This window comes from Anopheles maculipalpis, chromosome X, assembly GCF_943734695.1.
Source record: "Anopheles maculipalpis chromosome X, idAnoMacuDA_375_x, whole genome shotgun sequence".
NCBI classification, from domain to species: Eukaryota; Metazoa; Arthropoda; class Insecta; order Diptera; family Culicidae; genus Anopheles; species Anopheles maculipalpis.
Genome location: NC_064870.1, coordinates 13,668,843 through 13,681,883, shown reverse-complemented (window position 1 = coordinate 13,681,883; position 13,041 = coordinate 13,668,843). Strand labels below are relative to the sequence as shown.

Below are 13,041 nucleotides of genomic sequence, written 5' to 3'. Positions count from 1 at the left end.
AGGTTTTTTTTTTGGGAGGTTTCACTGTTGCTTCATATATGTTGTCTGCCCCCCCCCCCTCCCCTCCCCTTTAGCAGTGTGTGGTGTTTGCGCGTTTTGATGATAAAGTCCTGCCAGTAAAAATGCACACGCCTGGTGGACAGAAATCGACGCAAGCGGGAAAGAAAGTGAGATAAAAGTCGACACACATGAGCGGAGGAAGCGTCGTTATCGCTGGTAACGCTCGCTGGTTGTTGCGATGGTGCGAGACGGTACTGCATATAGTGTGTATATGTGTGTATGTTTGTGTGACTACTGCTCAAGTTACCAGAGTGTGTCCCGAGTACCCAAGAACCAACCTTCGAGCATCATTCAACCAATCAACCGGGACTGGCCCCGACTAAGCGAAACCGAAATTCCGGTTGATGTGTGTCATTTGCTACGATCAATATCCAGACGTACGTCACATACCAACAGGTCAGGTCAGGTTGCTGTTGGACTTGACACGAATAAACGCGAGTAACTGTGTACCACGCTGTAAAATGCATTTCCTTATTGCCTGCCAGTTGCAAAGATAATGCTGGAACAACTGCTAGACTGCTGGGGAATGTGTGCAGGTCCTTGCTGAATTGCCAATATTTATATCAGGACTATAAATAAGCTTGTGCGGATTGTTTTCAAAATTAAAAGCTATGTTATGAAGAATGGATGACTCTTTCAATTTTCAAAGTATTTTCTATCGTTGATTATTACTTTTTACCATCTTTTTTGGCAAATTAAGGGTTGCATCGAGAAAAAAAGAAGAGTTCTTTGTACCCCAGAAAATTGGAGAAGTTCTCGTTTGCTAGGCTATGTTGCATTGATCGGAAAAGCTGATGATCAGAAGGCGGAACATCCCAATCGTTTTCAAACACCGACAAATGGCTGGCTGAGTTAGCTCAAACGCCTTTGCAAGTTGGTCTTGCGTTTGCAAAGGACCTTCAGCGAGCGTTGCCTTAAAGATCTCTATCTTCATATTTCCAAGAATATCCGAAGCTATTCTTTGTACTCCAAAAAAAGCCACTTTTAAACCGCGCAAACCACTGTTAACATGTTCTTTCTAATAGTGCATGGTCATCATAAACATCCACTAATATACGATGGCTTTCGGTTGCCGATTTGTTCATGTAATAACAAAGCAGAACTCCACGCAAAAACACCTTATTCGGTACAAATGGGGCCATTTTAGAAGTTCATGGATACTACCATTTTTTACACTTCAGGAAAATGGAGTTCCTGAAGGACCAACTGGAGGAAAAGAAAGTCTGAAGATGACACCAAAGTAAAATTGAATAATTTACGACGCTTATTTATAGTCCTAATAGTTTTGAGTTCTTCTTCTTGGCTTAACGATCCGCAGAGGTCACACACCGAGGCCATCGAATGGGTTACAAAATTTGTGAATACCACATAGCCCAGTTTGACTCCGAGAATCACTAATACCAGTCACGTTAAACAGGTTCGACCTCGTGGAGTACTCTGATTTGAATATGGAGTATCTTCTTGGAGCTTTAGGCAAACTTAAGATGGCCTAGTGCTTCTTCTTTATCACCTCAAACCTCAGAAAAAATTCTGGTCTGTGATTCCAGACTTCCTTGACACAATCAACCCGTAACCGAATAGCAAGTCAGGCGTACGGGACGAGAGCCGAGATGTGATTTTAATGAATCTCCACTACTGCACGAAGAAAATATTGAAGCTGATCTCTCTCCCCGATTGTATCCTAACTTTTCTGATCATTAGCGGGGGTCTGAACAAACAATCCATGTTCCGTAATCGAGCATCAAGCCATAGACTTGCCATCTGCATTCATCATCTAATTAGCTGAGCTAGCTATTGATTGTGGGGTTAAGCTTACCACACTCTGGGGAGGGGCGAGGAAGGCTCAGAGTTATGTCCAATATCAACTCTCACTTACGCGTCCACAATTCGCATCTCCCATCTGGAGCAGCCTCCCATCCCAACAAATTAACCGCCGAGCCGCAGTCGGTTTTCCGATTACGTAAACGATACAATGCGATACATTATGTGGGCCAGAAGGTCCAGAGGCCTGGGAAAATTATCTAAACACACTCGCCTTCAAACTAAGCCGAGTTCTGCACCGGGATCAATCATTACGCATATGAAAGCGGGAAGGGGTAATACTCTCGTTTGAAATTATTCGCTTCTATCAGGCGATTGCTGCAATTACAAAACTTCCCGCCAGTGCCCGGCTTCAAGGGGCTGCTATTGGTGGATGCAGGTTGGCATTGGGCTAGTGTTTACCTTCGCCAGCTCGCGCTATTAATCTTTAAACGCCAGCCAGAGGTGTGCAGCTCGGGTCACAAATAGGAGCGGCGGTAGAACCGTTCTCTAACCAGACAATCGGCGCAAGTACGTAAATTAATCGGAAGAGCAACCACCATCGCAGTAGCTTTAACTCCGACAGCAGCAACAACGCGCAAGGTCGTCCGGTATATGTCTCCTCCAACACAACACCGTGCACTCTAGCCGGTGGAAGGAAACATTTAAATTCAAATCACCCTCATTGTGAATGCCGCGATGCCACCCCACCCCTATTATTGGTGGTTCGTTCGGTGGTTTGAAATTGAATCTATAAACAAATTAGAATAAAAAAAGAAGCCCGCAACACGTAACCTCATATCGCAGGTTTGCCATTGGAGGTTTGCCTGTTGCCCGCGCTAAATGTGTCATTAGGTTAGAGTTGCTGTTGTTGACGCTGCTGTGTATCGACGCGATAGTGCAATTCGTGCTCTGGCGACTGGACGATGATGTCATCCCATCAGAAACGAACCACTCTTGCTGAATCATTTCCAAGCGGAGCAATAATCATACTGTACGAAACCTGTGTGTGCATGGAGCGTTACAGCGAGCGGACGATTCATTAATGTAATGACGTTGCACTGATTTTGCGTATTTGGCTGTGTGCTGCGTATGTTTTGGCAGTTTGGCAGCAGTTACGGTGGAGAAGGTCACGCTTGATAGCGTCAATATCTGCTGGACTTGATGTGCAGGACTTTAATCCGAGAGGATGGCCATTCATGTTGGGCTCAAGATCTTTAATTTCATACAAGAGTTTCCTTAGTTTATTGAGTTTCGATATCAGCTGTTTTTTTGTCCTGGAAGACCTGCTAGGGTCATGATGGGCATCTCATGTATTGCAAGATTTACTAATACCACCAAGTTGGAAAGTCAATACTGCGTACAGAAAGCCCACTACTGCTTGGCTCAACCTCCTGGGACCTCTAAGGTCACCTTAGAGGTGACCTGGCGTGACCTTAGAATTCGTTAAGACAAGAAGAAGAACAAGACTTGCTGATGCCACCTAGTTGGATAGTCAATCCTCACTACGGGGGGAACAATCGGGATGGGATTTGAACTCCGATAATGCCGTGTGGACACTAAATCCGTTGTACGATCCTACGCCATTTTTTAAAGCCAAGTTGACGTATCTGCACCATATCTTTGCAAAATAATTTCGAATGGAGCGCTCTGACACACTACCGAGGGGTACGATCGGGGTCACGCAGGTGTCCTCTGCCAAGCCGACCGATGACTAGCTTCGATGCAACTTCGGATGACGCACTCATGCACAACTTCTTTGTCCGTCTGCAAAGTGTGAGCGGTGATTAGATGAGGCTAGAGAGAAGGGAAGATACAAAAAAAAGGTGAAGGACGAAAGAGCACGTGCGATGTTGTTGTTGGGTTGTTGAGTTGCAAAACCCTCCCTCCCGGAAGCCAGATGGAACCCGATGTTCCTGCTAATGTGCAGCATCGTAAGCGTTGGGATGTTTATATTCTAGCTCCAGTGTTTATTGTGTGCCACTGTTGCATATGCATATGCTCACGGATTGCGTCGCACAGTTTTGGTAAACAACGCATTAAACCGAGTCCGTGAGGTACATAAATTATGTATACCAGGCACTGGGTGCCTTTCGAGCGCTGGCACTCGAAACGGGCAGATGGCTAATGGAAATGGTCGAAACACAAAATCAAAACAATGATTCCTATTGCACAATGCCGTTTTAATGTAGTGCTCTCTTTGTCTTCCGCAACTATGTAATTCATTTTCACAACACCATGAGGGCTTCAATGTGAATCGTCGAGCGCAACGTTTATTTGCAAACATAGGGGAAACCACCCCGCACTGGTGTTGTACAACAATGGTGGATTGTTAGAAAATTCATCCCCCAAAAAAAAAAAACAAAAAGGTCAGAGAAGCGTGACGCTTTTGCCACCAATGATTGTGGTGCGAAAATGTCGCCCAGTGATAAGCTTCTTCCTCTGGTTACAGCCGCAAGAAAAAAAAAAAAGCAAAAACCGCATGTAGATAGGCTTGAACTATGCTGCCAAATCGTGTCGGGTGAAAACTTGCGATGCATTACTTCCGTCGACCGGAAGTGAACGTTGTGGAAGCTCTCGGAGGATGACTCACGTGATACCCACATCATTCGTTCGGATTGTGAGTCATCAGAGCTTCCAACGAAATTCCCACGACACGATGGGCACGCGCGCGCGCCACGAAGCCTTCGCAAGGGCAGGATGACGATCAAAGCGAGCGGCACACTACTGCTGTCAATCAATAATCGATCTGTCAATTCGGGTTAGAGCGTCCAATTCAATTTCTCCACTGAATCGTTTCCACCATTTTCCTTACGTTGAGACGCTCATAAGGCGCGATAAGAGTGCCGTATCAAACCCGATTGCCGATGTGTCGGGGAAAATGTCCCGATAGCAAACAAACCCCCCTTCCCACCGAATTCTCGTCCATCTCTCAACTAAGTTTATTGATTTCATCACACACACGCACATAAACCTACTCTGCCACCGCGTTTGCGGTTTTTCTCGCTGTGCAGTTCCGTTGATTCGATCCCATTACCACACCCCAGACCATGCGTCGACATCATCAAACAGACGAAAATCAACAGCGCAATGTATCGTCTACTATACCCTGCGTTAAGGGTGCGTTGGCAGTAGCACCCACACGCACCTGGCTGGCGGGAAAATAGTTGTTTACCGGTGGGCGATGTGATGGAAATGGCTGCCAAACATCTGGTACTTTACTGGGACGAAATTTTACTGTCGGTTAGCTATTTTGGTTAGCACTTGCGGACTTCGACTGCAGTGCCAACGCTTTCCAAGAGCTCTCACTCTTTTGCTCAGTGGAACAAAATTATTGCATATTGGCCCGGCAGTGAGAATTCTTGATGTCGTATCGCAAGCTACCGTTCCAGGGTCACCGGAGTATTAAGACATAGTGCACGTGTCAAAGTTTGGATGATTTATTCCAGCTACTTCCTAAGTTGGCAACTATTTTTCCTCCGCTCTGTTTTACCACCACGCCACGTCAGGACACTCCCAAATCCGATAATGATCTGGATGTAGCGATAGTTCGAAGGCGATAGTCATGCGTCGTAAAATTGGAACCAGGATGGGGAATGTTTCGTGACACGGGCACATCAACCGGTAGTACCAGAGTTCCTGCGGCGAACGAATATTCGCGTGTCGCTGGTCGTAGCCTCGTGCCCTCCAGTTTTCGTTTACGAGCATTAAATATGCTCATTCCCAACTTTGGTTTTAGATTTACGATTTAGCAAGTTTTCTCCCCATCCAAGGGTACACACACATACACCAAGTTCGTGGATCAATGACGACGTTTTGTTTTCCTTTCGGCAGAATCTTTCCTTTTGGCGGTATCCCTTTGCAGTCTTCCCAGTGCCTTGGTCGTCAGACCCTCCCCCCCCCCCTCAATAGGGTGTTCGCTGTATAGACAAAACATTTAAGAAGGACCCGTAGCAGCGGCACACACACACACACACAATATGCTGTCCCCGACAGTGAAGCGGATGGAGCGTCCGCCACCGCCACCGACACCCCCGAAACCGGACCGTTCCCAGCAGCAGTCGGGCAATAAGGCACAGCCAAACAGTAACGAACCTGCCTTGGTACCAGTTCCTTCCCAAACGCCAGACGAGGAGCAGGTCGTGATGACACCGCTCGGCAAGACAAACACCTCCACCGTGCTGCTGATCGAGCGGAAGCTAATACAGTCGGTCGGCGAACGTACGCACGTCGCCGGTGGCGATCATCGGGGCATTATCATTAACAAAACTGCCGAAGGTACGGTCAGCAGTCCGTGTTCCTTGTACGTAAAAGATTTTATCCATTTATATATATATGAACTTCCTTCAAAATTCTAGAGCAATCCAATCGACAGCGCGAACCGGCCCAGCTGAGCCTCGAGTTTCGCGTATTTCTCGTCAGCGCCAACAGTGGTCAACATTCGCAGGAATCGCGCCGCATAAAGTTTTGGTTCCGACCGTGGCTCACGTCGGAGGACGTACAGGCACAGGTTGCGCAGGATTTTTTCCGCGAGCTGGTCAGCCCGAAAGAGTTCCCGCGCGGTAAGTACAAAATGGAGGCGCCCGCTTGCGGAGAGTAGTGGTAAACGTCACATTCGCTCACTATAATCCCCTCACAGATTACGTCGGGTTTATCAAGAAGATTATGAAGCTGCTGCAGAAAGGCTACAACGAAATACAGGCCATCGAGATCGAGCTACGGATACTGGAGCAAACGTCCGCACCTCCATCAAGACCTTGTAAGTATTGGGAGGATCATGCGTTGGGTGTTTATTACGGTGGTGAGTCCCGAACGATCGGTTTGTAAATCTATTAGTAGCGCCTAGTGCTCTCGCACACACACACACACAAACCCGACGTTGTCTAGTTGGGTGCGTCTCTATGCAATTCTATACATCTCTTCTTAATCCTTCTCCAAAACGAAACAACCCCAATATCTCCCCTTCTGGCATTCCTCAGCGCGTCCCGGGCACGTGATCATTTGTTACGGCAACTGTCACAAGCTGGACACAAATAATAACGATCGAGAGCGAAAACATTTCGCCGATGGTGGTGGTGGTGGTGGTGGTTTGGTTGGTAGCAGTAACGGCAGCATACACGTTACACCCGTCAGTCAGCGAAGACAGCAGCAGGACGGCAAACAGCGGACCGGCGACGAAGGTAGCGCGTTCGTTAGCGGCGAAACACTAATGAAGCGCCTCTGGGTCGACATGTACAACCGTGCGAACTAACGTTGTAGACCGTTGTTGTTCAAAAACTGTTCAGCTGTGTTCCGTTCCGTACTGTGGTTTGGTCAGTGTGTTGCTACTAACAATCACTCAATCAATCAGCCAATCAAACCGGAAGTGAAAGAATGCCGCCCGAATTAATGCTACTAACAAGTCAAATGGTAGCCTTCGACCATGAGAATGAATATTGTTTGCTGATGTGATTTGTTTCGGGGCTTTTGCTTCGTATCTTTTTTTTTCATTTACAGTGATGCTCAGGTTAAGGACTCTAACACGTGTCTCCATGTTTTGCGATTTTAGATTGAAAGAACGAAAAAGAAAAGCTCGTTCTTTCAAAATCGCCATTTGTTTTAAACATCGAGGCACTTGTTCTATGACCTGAGCTACACTATGTATGTATAATTTCAATGTCTTAAGTTTGTTGTTTTTTTTATTTATTTAATAATTGTTTATTTACTATGACTAACGGTATGATCCTTTTTAAATGTGATTTTTTTAAAGAAAATTGTATCATTAAAACATCTCCAGTGATTATAAAACAGATGAAAGCTCGCCTCACTAAGGACTCTTGATAATTCTATTGCCGAACTAAAGGGTGTTCAATAGGTTCGAATACAGTTTAAAATTTTGTTTAAAAAATGAAAATACCATATATTCTTTTTTAAGCCAATTTAAATTGAAGTAATATTTGATGAGAACTTTTAGAGCATATTCATTGGGAGACGCTTTTCAAAAAAAAAATCCGGAGCGAGCGTCCCACGTCTGGTTATGGGCCCCCAAACCATCACCGAGCGGGATCACTTTGGAGCCGCCCACAAAAGATCATTTTGTGGGCTGTGTGGGGCTATCAGCAGCGGTTAATTTTTTTTTGGTGAACTCACTCCCTCACCACACCTTGATGGCAGCTGGCGTCCTCGCCGAACGTAACCTTCTGATTCTCACACGGACCTTTACCGAGTCCGTCTCCCAATGGCGATGGATGGTGGTATAAATTAAATTGCGCTTCAATCGGTGGGGTTTCAACCGCCATTTTTTGTCACACGGTAGCTCAGTAAATTTTAATACGACGTCGCTTTACTCTTTCATCGTGTTTAGTAAACAAACTACCAAAAACAACTAGACTATAGTATGCGCGTCAATGTGGGCCTACATGTGGGTGCTAAAGCTGACATCAATACCAAAACACAGAATGCACCTGGTGAGCCCGTACACAACGATGAAAAGTTTTATTCGAACTTGTTGAACACCCTGTAAGGCACTGTTAATAGGCCTGCATTAGTTGTTTTTGTGTGTACAGATTATAAGCGAATAAAAATACATCTATACTATCTACTATCTGGTTGCCTCTATTCTGGTAGTGACTTTAGCGTCTTATGAAACTGATTACTGGATATCAGTAGCTACAAGATGCCCCAGATGCAATTACTAACCAATTCTATCTAACCGTACAAAAAATCTAATTTGTTTAATTAATGATTTTAAAACACATATGATAACCAACTAATATGTCCAAAGTAGTGTGTGGTTGGTGTTGGAGATGACGACAACCAATCACAGAGTCCCAGAAATTAGCCATTAACCATCGAATTCCCGATTTCTTCTCTCACAAATACACTTGTCGTCGTTGGAGTTGTGTGATTTTGTTTGATAGTTGATACTGACAATTCCTAGTGCATCCCCAAAAACTGGCCCGACTTATGCAATCCTTATTAACGCTCTGTGTTGCGTATCCTTTTTGCGCTTCCTCCCTGTCTCTCTCTCTCTCTCTCTCTCTCTCTTCCAGTATCGTTTGAGGATGAGCAGTTCGAAGTAGTACCGCTGACGCCCGAGAAGATACTCGAACTGATCGAGCAAGCCTATCCGAATCCAATCACACCGGAAGATCTGGCAAAGTACGCTAACCGCACCAGTAGGCCAACCCTACCAATCCCCCCATCGCCTTCTAATGGTCTCTCCATTTTTACTGTAGGGATTATGGCTGGGAAGAGGAGGAAGTGCTCGCCATTATGCTGGTGCTGAAAGAGCGTGGCCTCATTAAATCGATGGAGTACAACTCGTTCACCCGTATTCACCATGACGACCAGGCCATCAAAATCGTCAAGCAAATGCCAACGATCGCGTCGAACAAACAGCCAACGATTGCCATCATTACTGCGCAGTACTGCGAAAAGCTCGCCGTTGATGCGATGCTCGAGAACAAGGAAACGTTCGTGCGGTACACCACCGTAGGTAAGCCCGCGCAAAACTCTGGCACGACGCCGTCCGGTGGTCCACGACTGTCGTGCACGGTAAATCCTTGCAAACAAAACTATCACATAAGCACCATTTTCGTCTATTTGGCTAGACATCGTACTAAAACTATTTTCCAACAATTTCTGGGTTCCCGGTTGGCATGTTTAAAACAACAAAAACATCCGCATCCACTTGGAACTTTGGGCTAAATTTTCTTTTCAAAAAAAAAAACCCCCAATTAGGAACCTCCTCCGATAAGTCCACTACTAACGAAGCGGAACGACACAAGCACAGAAGAAAGAATCGGTTCGGTAAGACAACCTGCTGCCAAAAACGAGGTGGACAGAGGAACTCATTCTTGGGTTTCCACACAAATTCACGCCTAAAACGCCCCCCATTTGTGTTGTGTTGCACGCACCTGTCCGCCCTCATACATGCATCGCCATTTAATTTTGTTTGTCCCCCCAAGTCCGTTCGCACATGCCTAGGAAATACGTCACATAGAATGTATAGCGCTGATGCACCGCAAGGGAGGACTTACCTACGTTGTATCCAATGTTTACGGTGATGGAATTCAAAAATGTCTGCTCAATGTTTGCTTTTAAAAGAATGGACTAATTTTGGTGCAGATAACTACAGGATAGCTAAATCTTACATCCAAGAAGCATTGTACTGCTGTTCACCCGGGATAATACCTCAGCAATTAAATGTCTACGACCTTAGCCACGATTGCCATACAACTAATTCTTGGCATTTTTTAAATCTTTATGTGACTTTTCGTTCATTTGCTGGTCCAATTAGGCTACAAAACGATCCAATGAGGTTTTCTCCATAGTGGTTTGCCCAAAACAAAAACAGAAGACTTGTTCATTCTGAGCTATAATGGGCGATTGTGGTATATCAATGACCCTCCCTCCTGACGCTCGTCCAGGATTTTCTTAATGATGTCTTATCTTAAAATTCTTCTTTGGCTCTACAATCTCGGGAGGTGTTGATCTGCCATTACTGGCTTTCCTTGAGTTCTTTTCACTTCCAGCTGGATATCAGTAAGTCCTGACAGTTCAACATCAGACAGATCGCTAGGAAACAGGACCAACGATTCGAAATCAGTCTATTCTTTTCAAATGCATATACGCTACACCGCCATCTTGCCGAACGAATGAATTTTGATTGTTGCTTTTTGTATACGTTTGTGTGGGCTTTTTTGTTGGTGAAGGTTACTTCTAGTAGTTTTTTTACATCTGGTGCCATCAAATCTCTTGACTCTCCTTCTCTTCTCTTCTTTTCTCACCCTTCACACCATCCAGGCGAATCGAATGTGTACACACTCGGCAACATTGGAGCGCATAGGATCGTCAGCACCAAGTTGCCGTCGGTCGGTAGTACGCGCGAAGCGATGACAGCGGCCGGCAACACCACCACCCGCCTGCTCGGCACCTTCCAGAAGGTGGACTACGTGTTCATAGTTGGTGTGGCGGGCGGCATCCCGCACTACACCGACTACCGGCGGCACGTTCGGCTCGGTGACGTCGTAATTGCGTCCGCCGCCACCACCGTACCGGAAGCAACCAGTGCTACCAACGGCAATCCATCGAAACCGTACTGCTACGTGTACAGCGGCACCAGCAACAACAATGGTCCGAGCGAGGTAAAGCGTTACTATCCGGCGGACGATTGTCTTCAGACGATCGGGCGCACGATCGTGCAGAACGACGACGGCAAGAAGCCGTGGTTGCAGTACGTGCAGGAAGGTTTGCAGCAGCTGAGCGGACGGGGTGGCCACGCGGAGCACGACTTTGCCCGCCCGGCACCGAACACGGACAAGCTGTACATGAACATTGGCAACAGGAACGTGATCGAGGTGGCGCATCCGATCGCCCAGCTCGAGGAAGGTGGCGACGATACGGACGCTAGCGGTGGTGCACCCCAAACCCGGCTGCACGCCGGCCCGATCGGGTCCGGGTACGATCTGGTACGGTCGGACAGTGCCCGGACGGAGTACGCCCAGGCGTACAGTCTGCTGGCGACGGACAGCGAGATGAACTCGGTGCTGGACAGTGTGGTCGGCAACTGTCGGGATGCGTTCATCCTGGTGAAGGGCATCGCCGACTACAAGGACGGTACAACGTCACGCAAATGGCAGAACTATGCTTCGCTCGCCGCGGCTGCCGTCATGAAGACGATCGTGTGCGCGATGGATGCGCCTACGAACGTGTAAACGAAGACGCCTGGCCACCCCCAACCACCTTTCCTAGTGCCCACACACACAAACTATTAGACCGCTAAGTGTTCAACGACCCTAACCACCACCCTCTCCCCCCCCCCCCCAAATCCTCCTTCCTCTTCCCCTCTGATCGTTCTATTAAATGATAAATGTGAGGCGCTTTCATAAATTGGATCGTTTTGTTGCTGCATATGTGTGTTTTGTATTTGCACGCGACAGGAAAAAAAAAACAGCAAAACATTCAACAACAAAAACACGAAAAGAACCAAAAAGCGATTCTAGTAAAAGGGAAACCATATTAGCTATTTATGAAATATACTTATATGTATAGAGGGAGGTAGAGAGGGAGAGAGTAATATATTCTTAAATAACTATGTGTTTGTAGAAATACAAAATTTTGAAGTACACACACGTATTTATAGGTATTTTCTACTGTAACTTCTCCTTCTTCTTCTTGGCCTGATCAGAGTTAATCACGTCACGTAGACATGGCCAGGTCGCCAATTCGGTTCCAGTAAACTATTCGGTCTAGGGGTGCAGTCCTCCATCCTCGACTGCATCCGATCTCCGACAGGTATGACTCCACTTAATCTAGGCAACGGGTTCGCAGAGCTCCTCTTCGCCTTGTCTGGGGCATGAGTCAGGCATCCTCCTCACCGTACCCCAACCATCGTATCCATCCGGCTTTGACTACCGTCAGGATATCGGCACCAACAAACAGCTCAGCTAGCTCTTGGTTAGCATCCGCCGCTCTAAAATGGCGAGTCCATTGGCGTCCTCCGAGAGCATAGTCCAGGACTCGTACTCTTAGAGGACTACCGGACGTTTTGACTATTCCTTGCATTTTTATTGTGGGTGGTTTGCTAGGCCTCTCCCTTAACCTCCTGTCTCGTCGGAGGGCCACGCATCCTTGTTGATTAAAGTCCCGTAGATGGTCTAGATGGTTGGTTAAAGCACGAAAAGCCGGCATTGAAAATTAAAAAGACCAATTACATGATAATGCCTGCTGGTGGAATGAACACTCCATCTACCGTTAACAATACAGAATGAACCAAGTTAAATACTTGGCGGTTACATTAGATGACAAGTTGAAGTTTCATGCTCGCATAGGCTGCATCTTCAATAAAGTGACAAAGAAGTGCGGGGCGATAATTGGGCTGGTCAACAATCTCGATTTTTTGGAAAAGTTCACCTCTATACATCGCTTTGATTTCAGCTAGTCCATTCTATTTCTTGACAATAAAGGATAAATAATACGAATTGCAAAATCGTATTATGGGGCTAGAATTGGGTTGTGGTGGACGTACATCATCTAATGTCATGATAGACACCGTGCAATCGATACATGGATTAATGAGCTAAGTATCCGGGAGAAAGGATAGTTCCGGGATCTGCAGAGAAAAGAACTGGATTTGTTGAGGATGTACGAATGGGACAGGCGTGTATGTCCTATTCGCGGGCGGAATAGCAATCGTTG

General features: G+C 46.4%; 2 protein-coding genes across 4 annotated transcripts in view; one reads left to right on the top strand and one right to left on the bottom strand.

The window, feature by feature from the left end:
* Positions 1 to 13,041, bottom strand: part of LOC126563172 (early endosome antigen 1-like) — a 169,515-nt gene that overhangs the window by 129,985 nt on the left and 26,489 nt on the right. The gene's annotated exons all lie outside the window — the stretch shown is intronic.
* On the top strand, positions 5,817 to 11,558 carry LOC126568778 (uncharacterized). Of its 3 annotated transcripts, XM_050225408.1 has the most exons (8): positions 5,817 to 6,138; positions 6,219 to 6,422; positions 6,500 to 6,619; positions 6,840 to 7,040; positions 8,892 to 9,000; positions 9,078 to 9,337; positions 9,583 to 9,651; positions 10,648 to 11,558. In XM_050225408.1, exons 1-8 carry the CDS (start codon positions 5,841 to 5,843, stop codon positions 11,556 to 11,558), a joined length of 2,172 nt encoding a protein of 723 aa, XP_050081365.1. In that variant the 5' UTR covers positions 5,817 to 5,840. The 3 variants fall into 3 exon arrangements, with proteins under 3 accessions (XP_050081365.1, XP_050081374.1, XP_050081382.1); XM_050225417.1 differs by lacking the exon at positions 6,840 to 7,040; XM_050225425.1 differs by lacking the exons at positions 6,840 to 7,040; positions 9,583 to 9,651.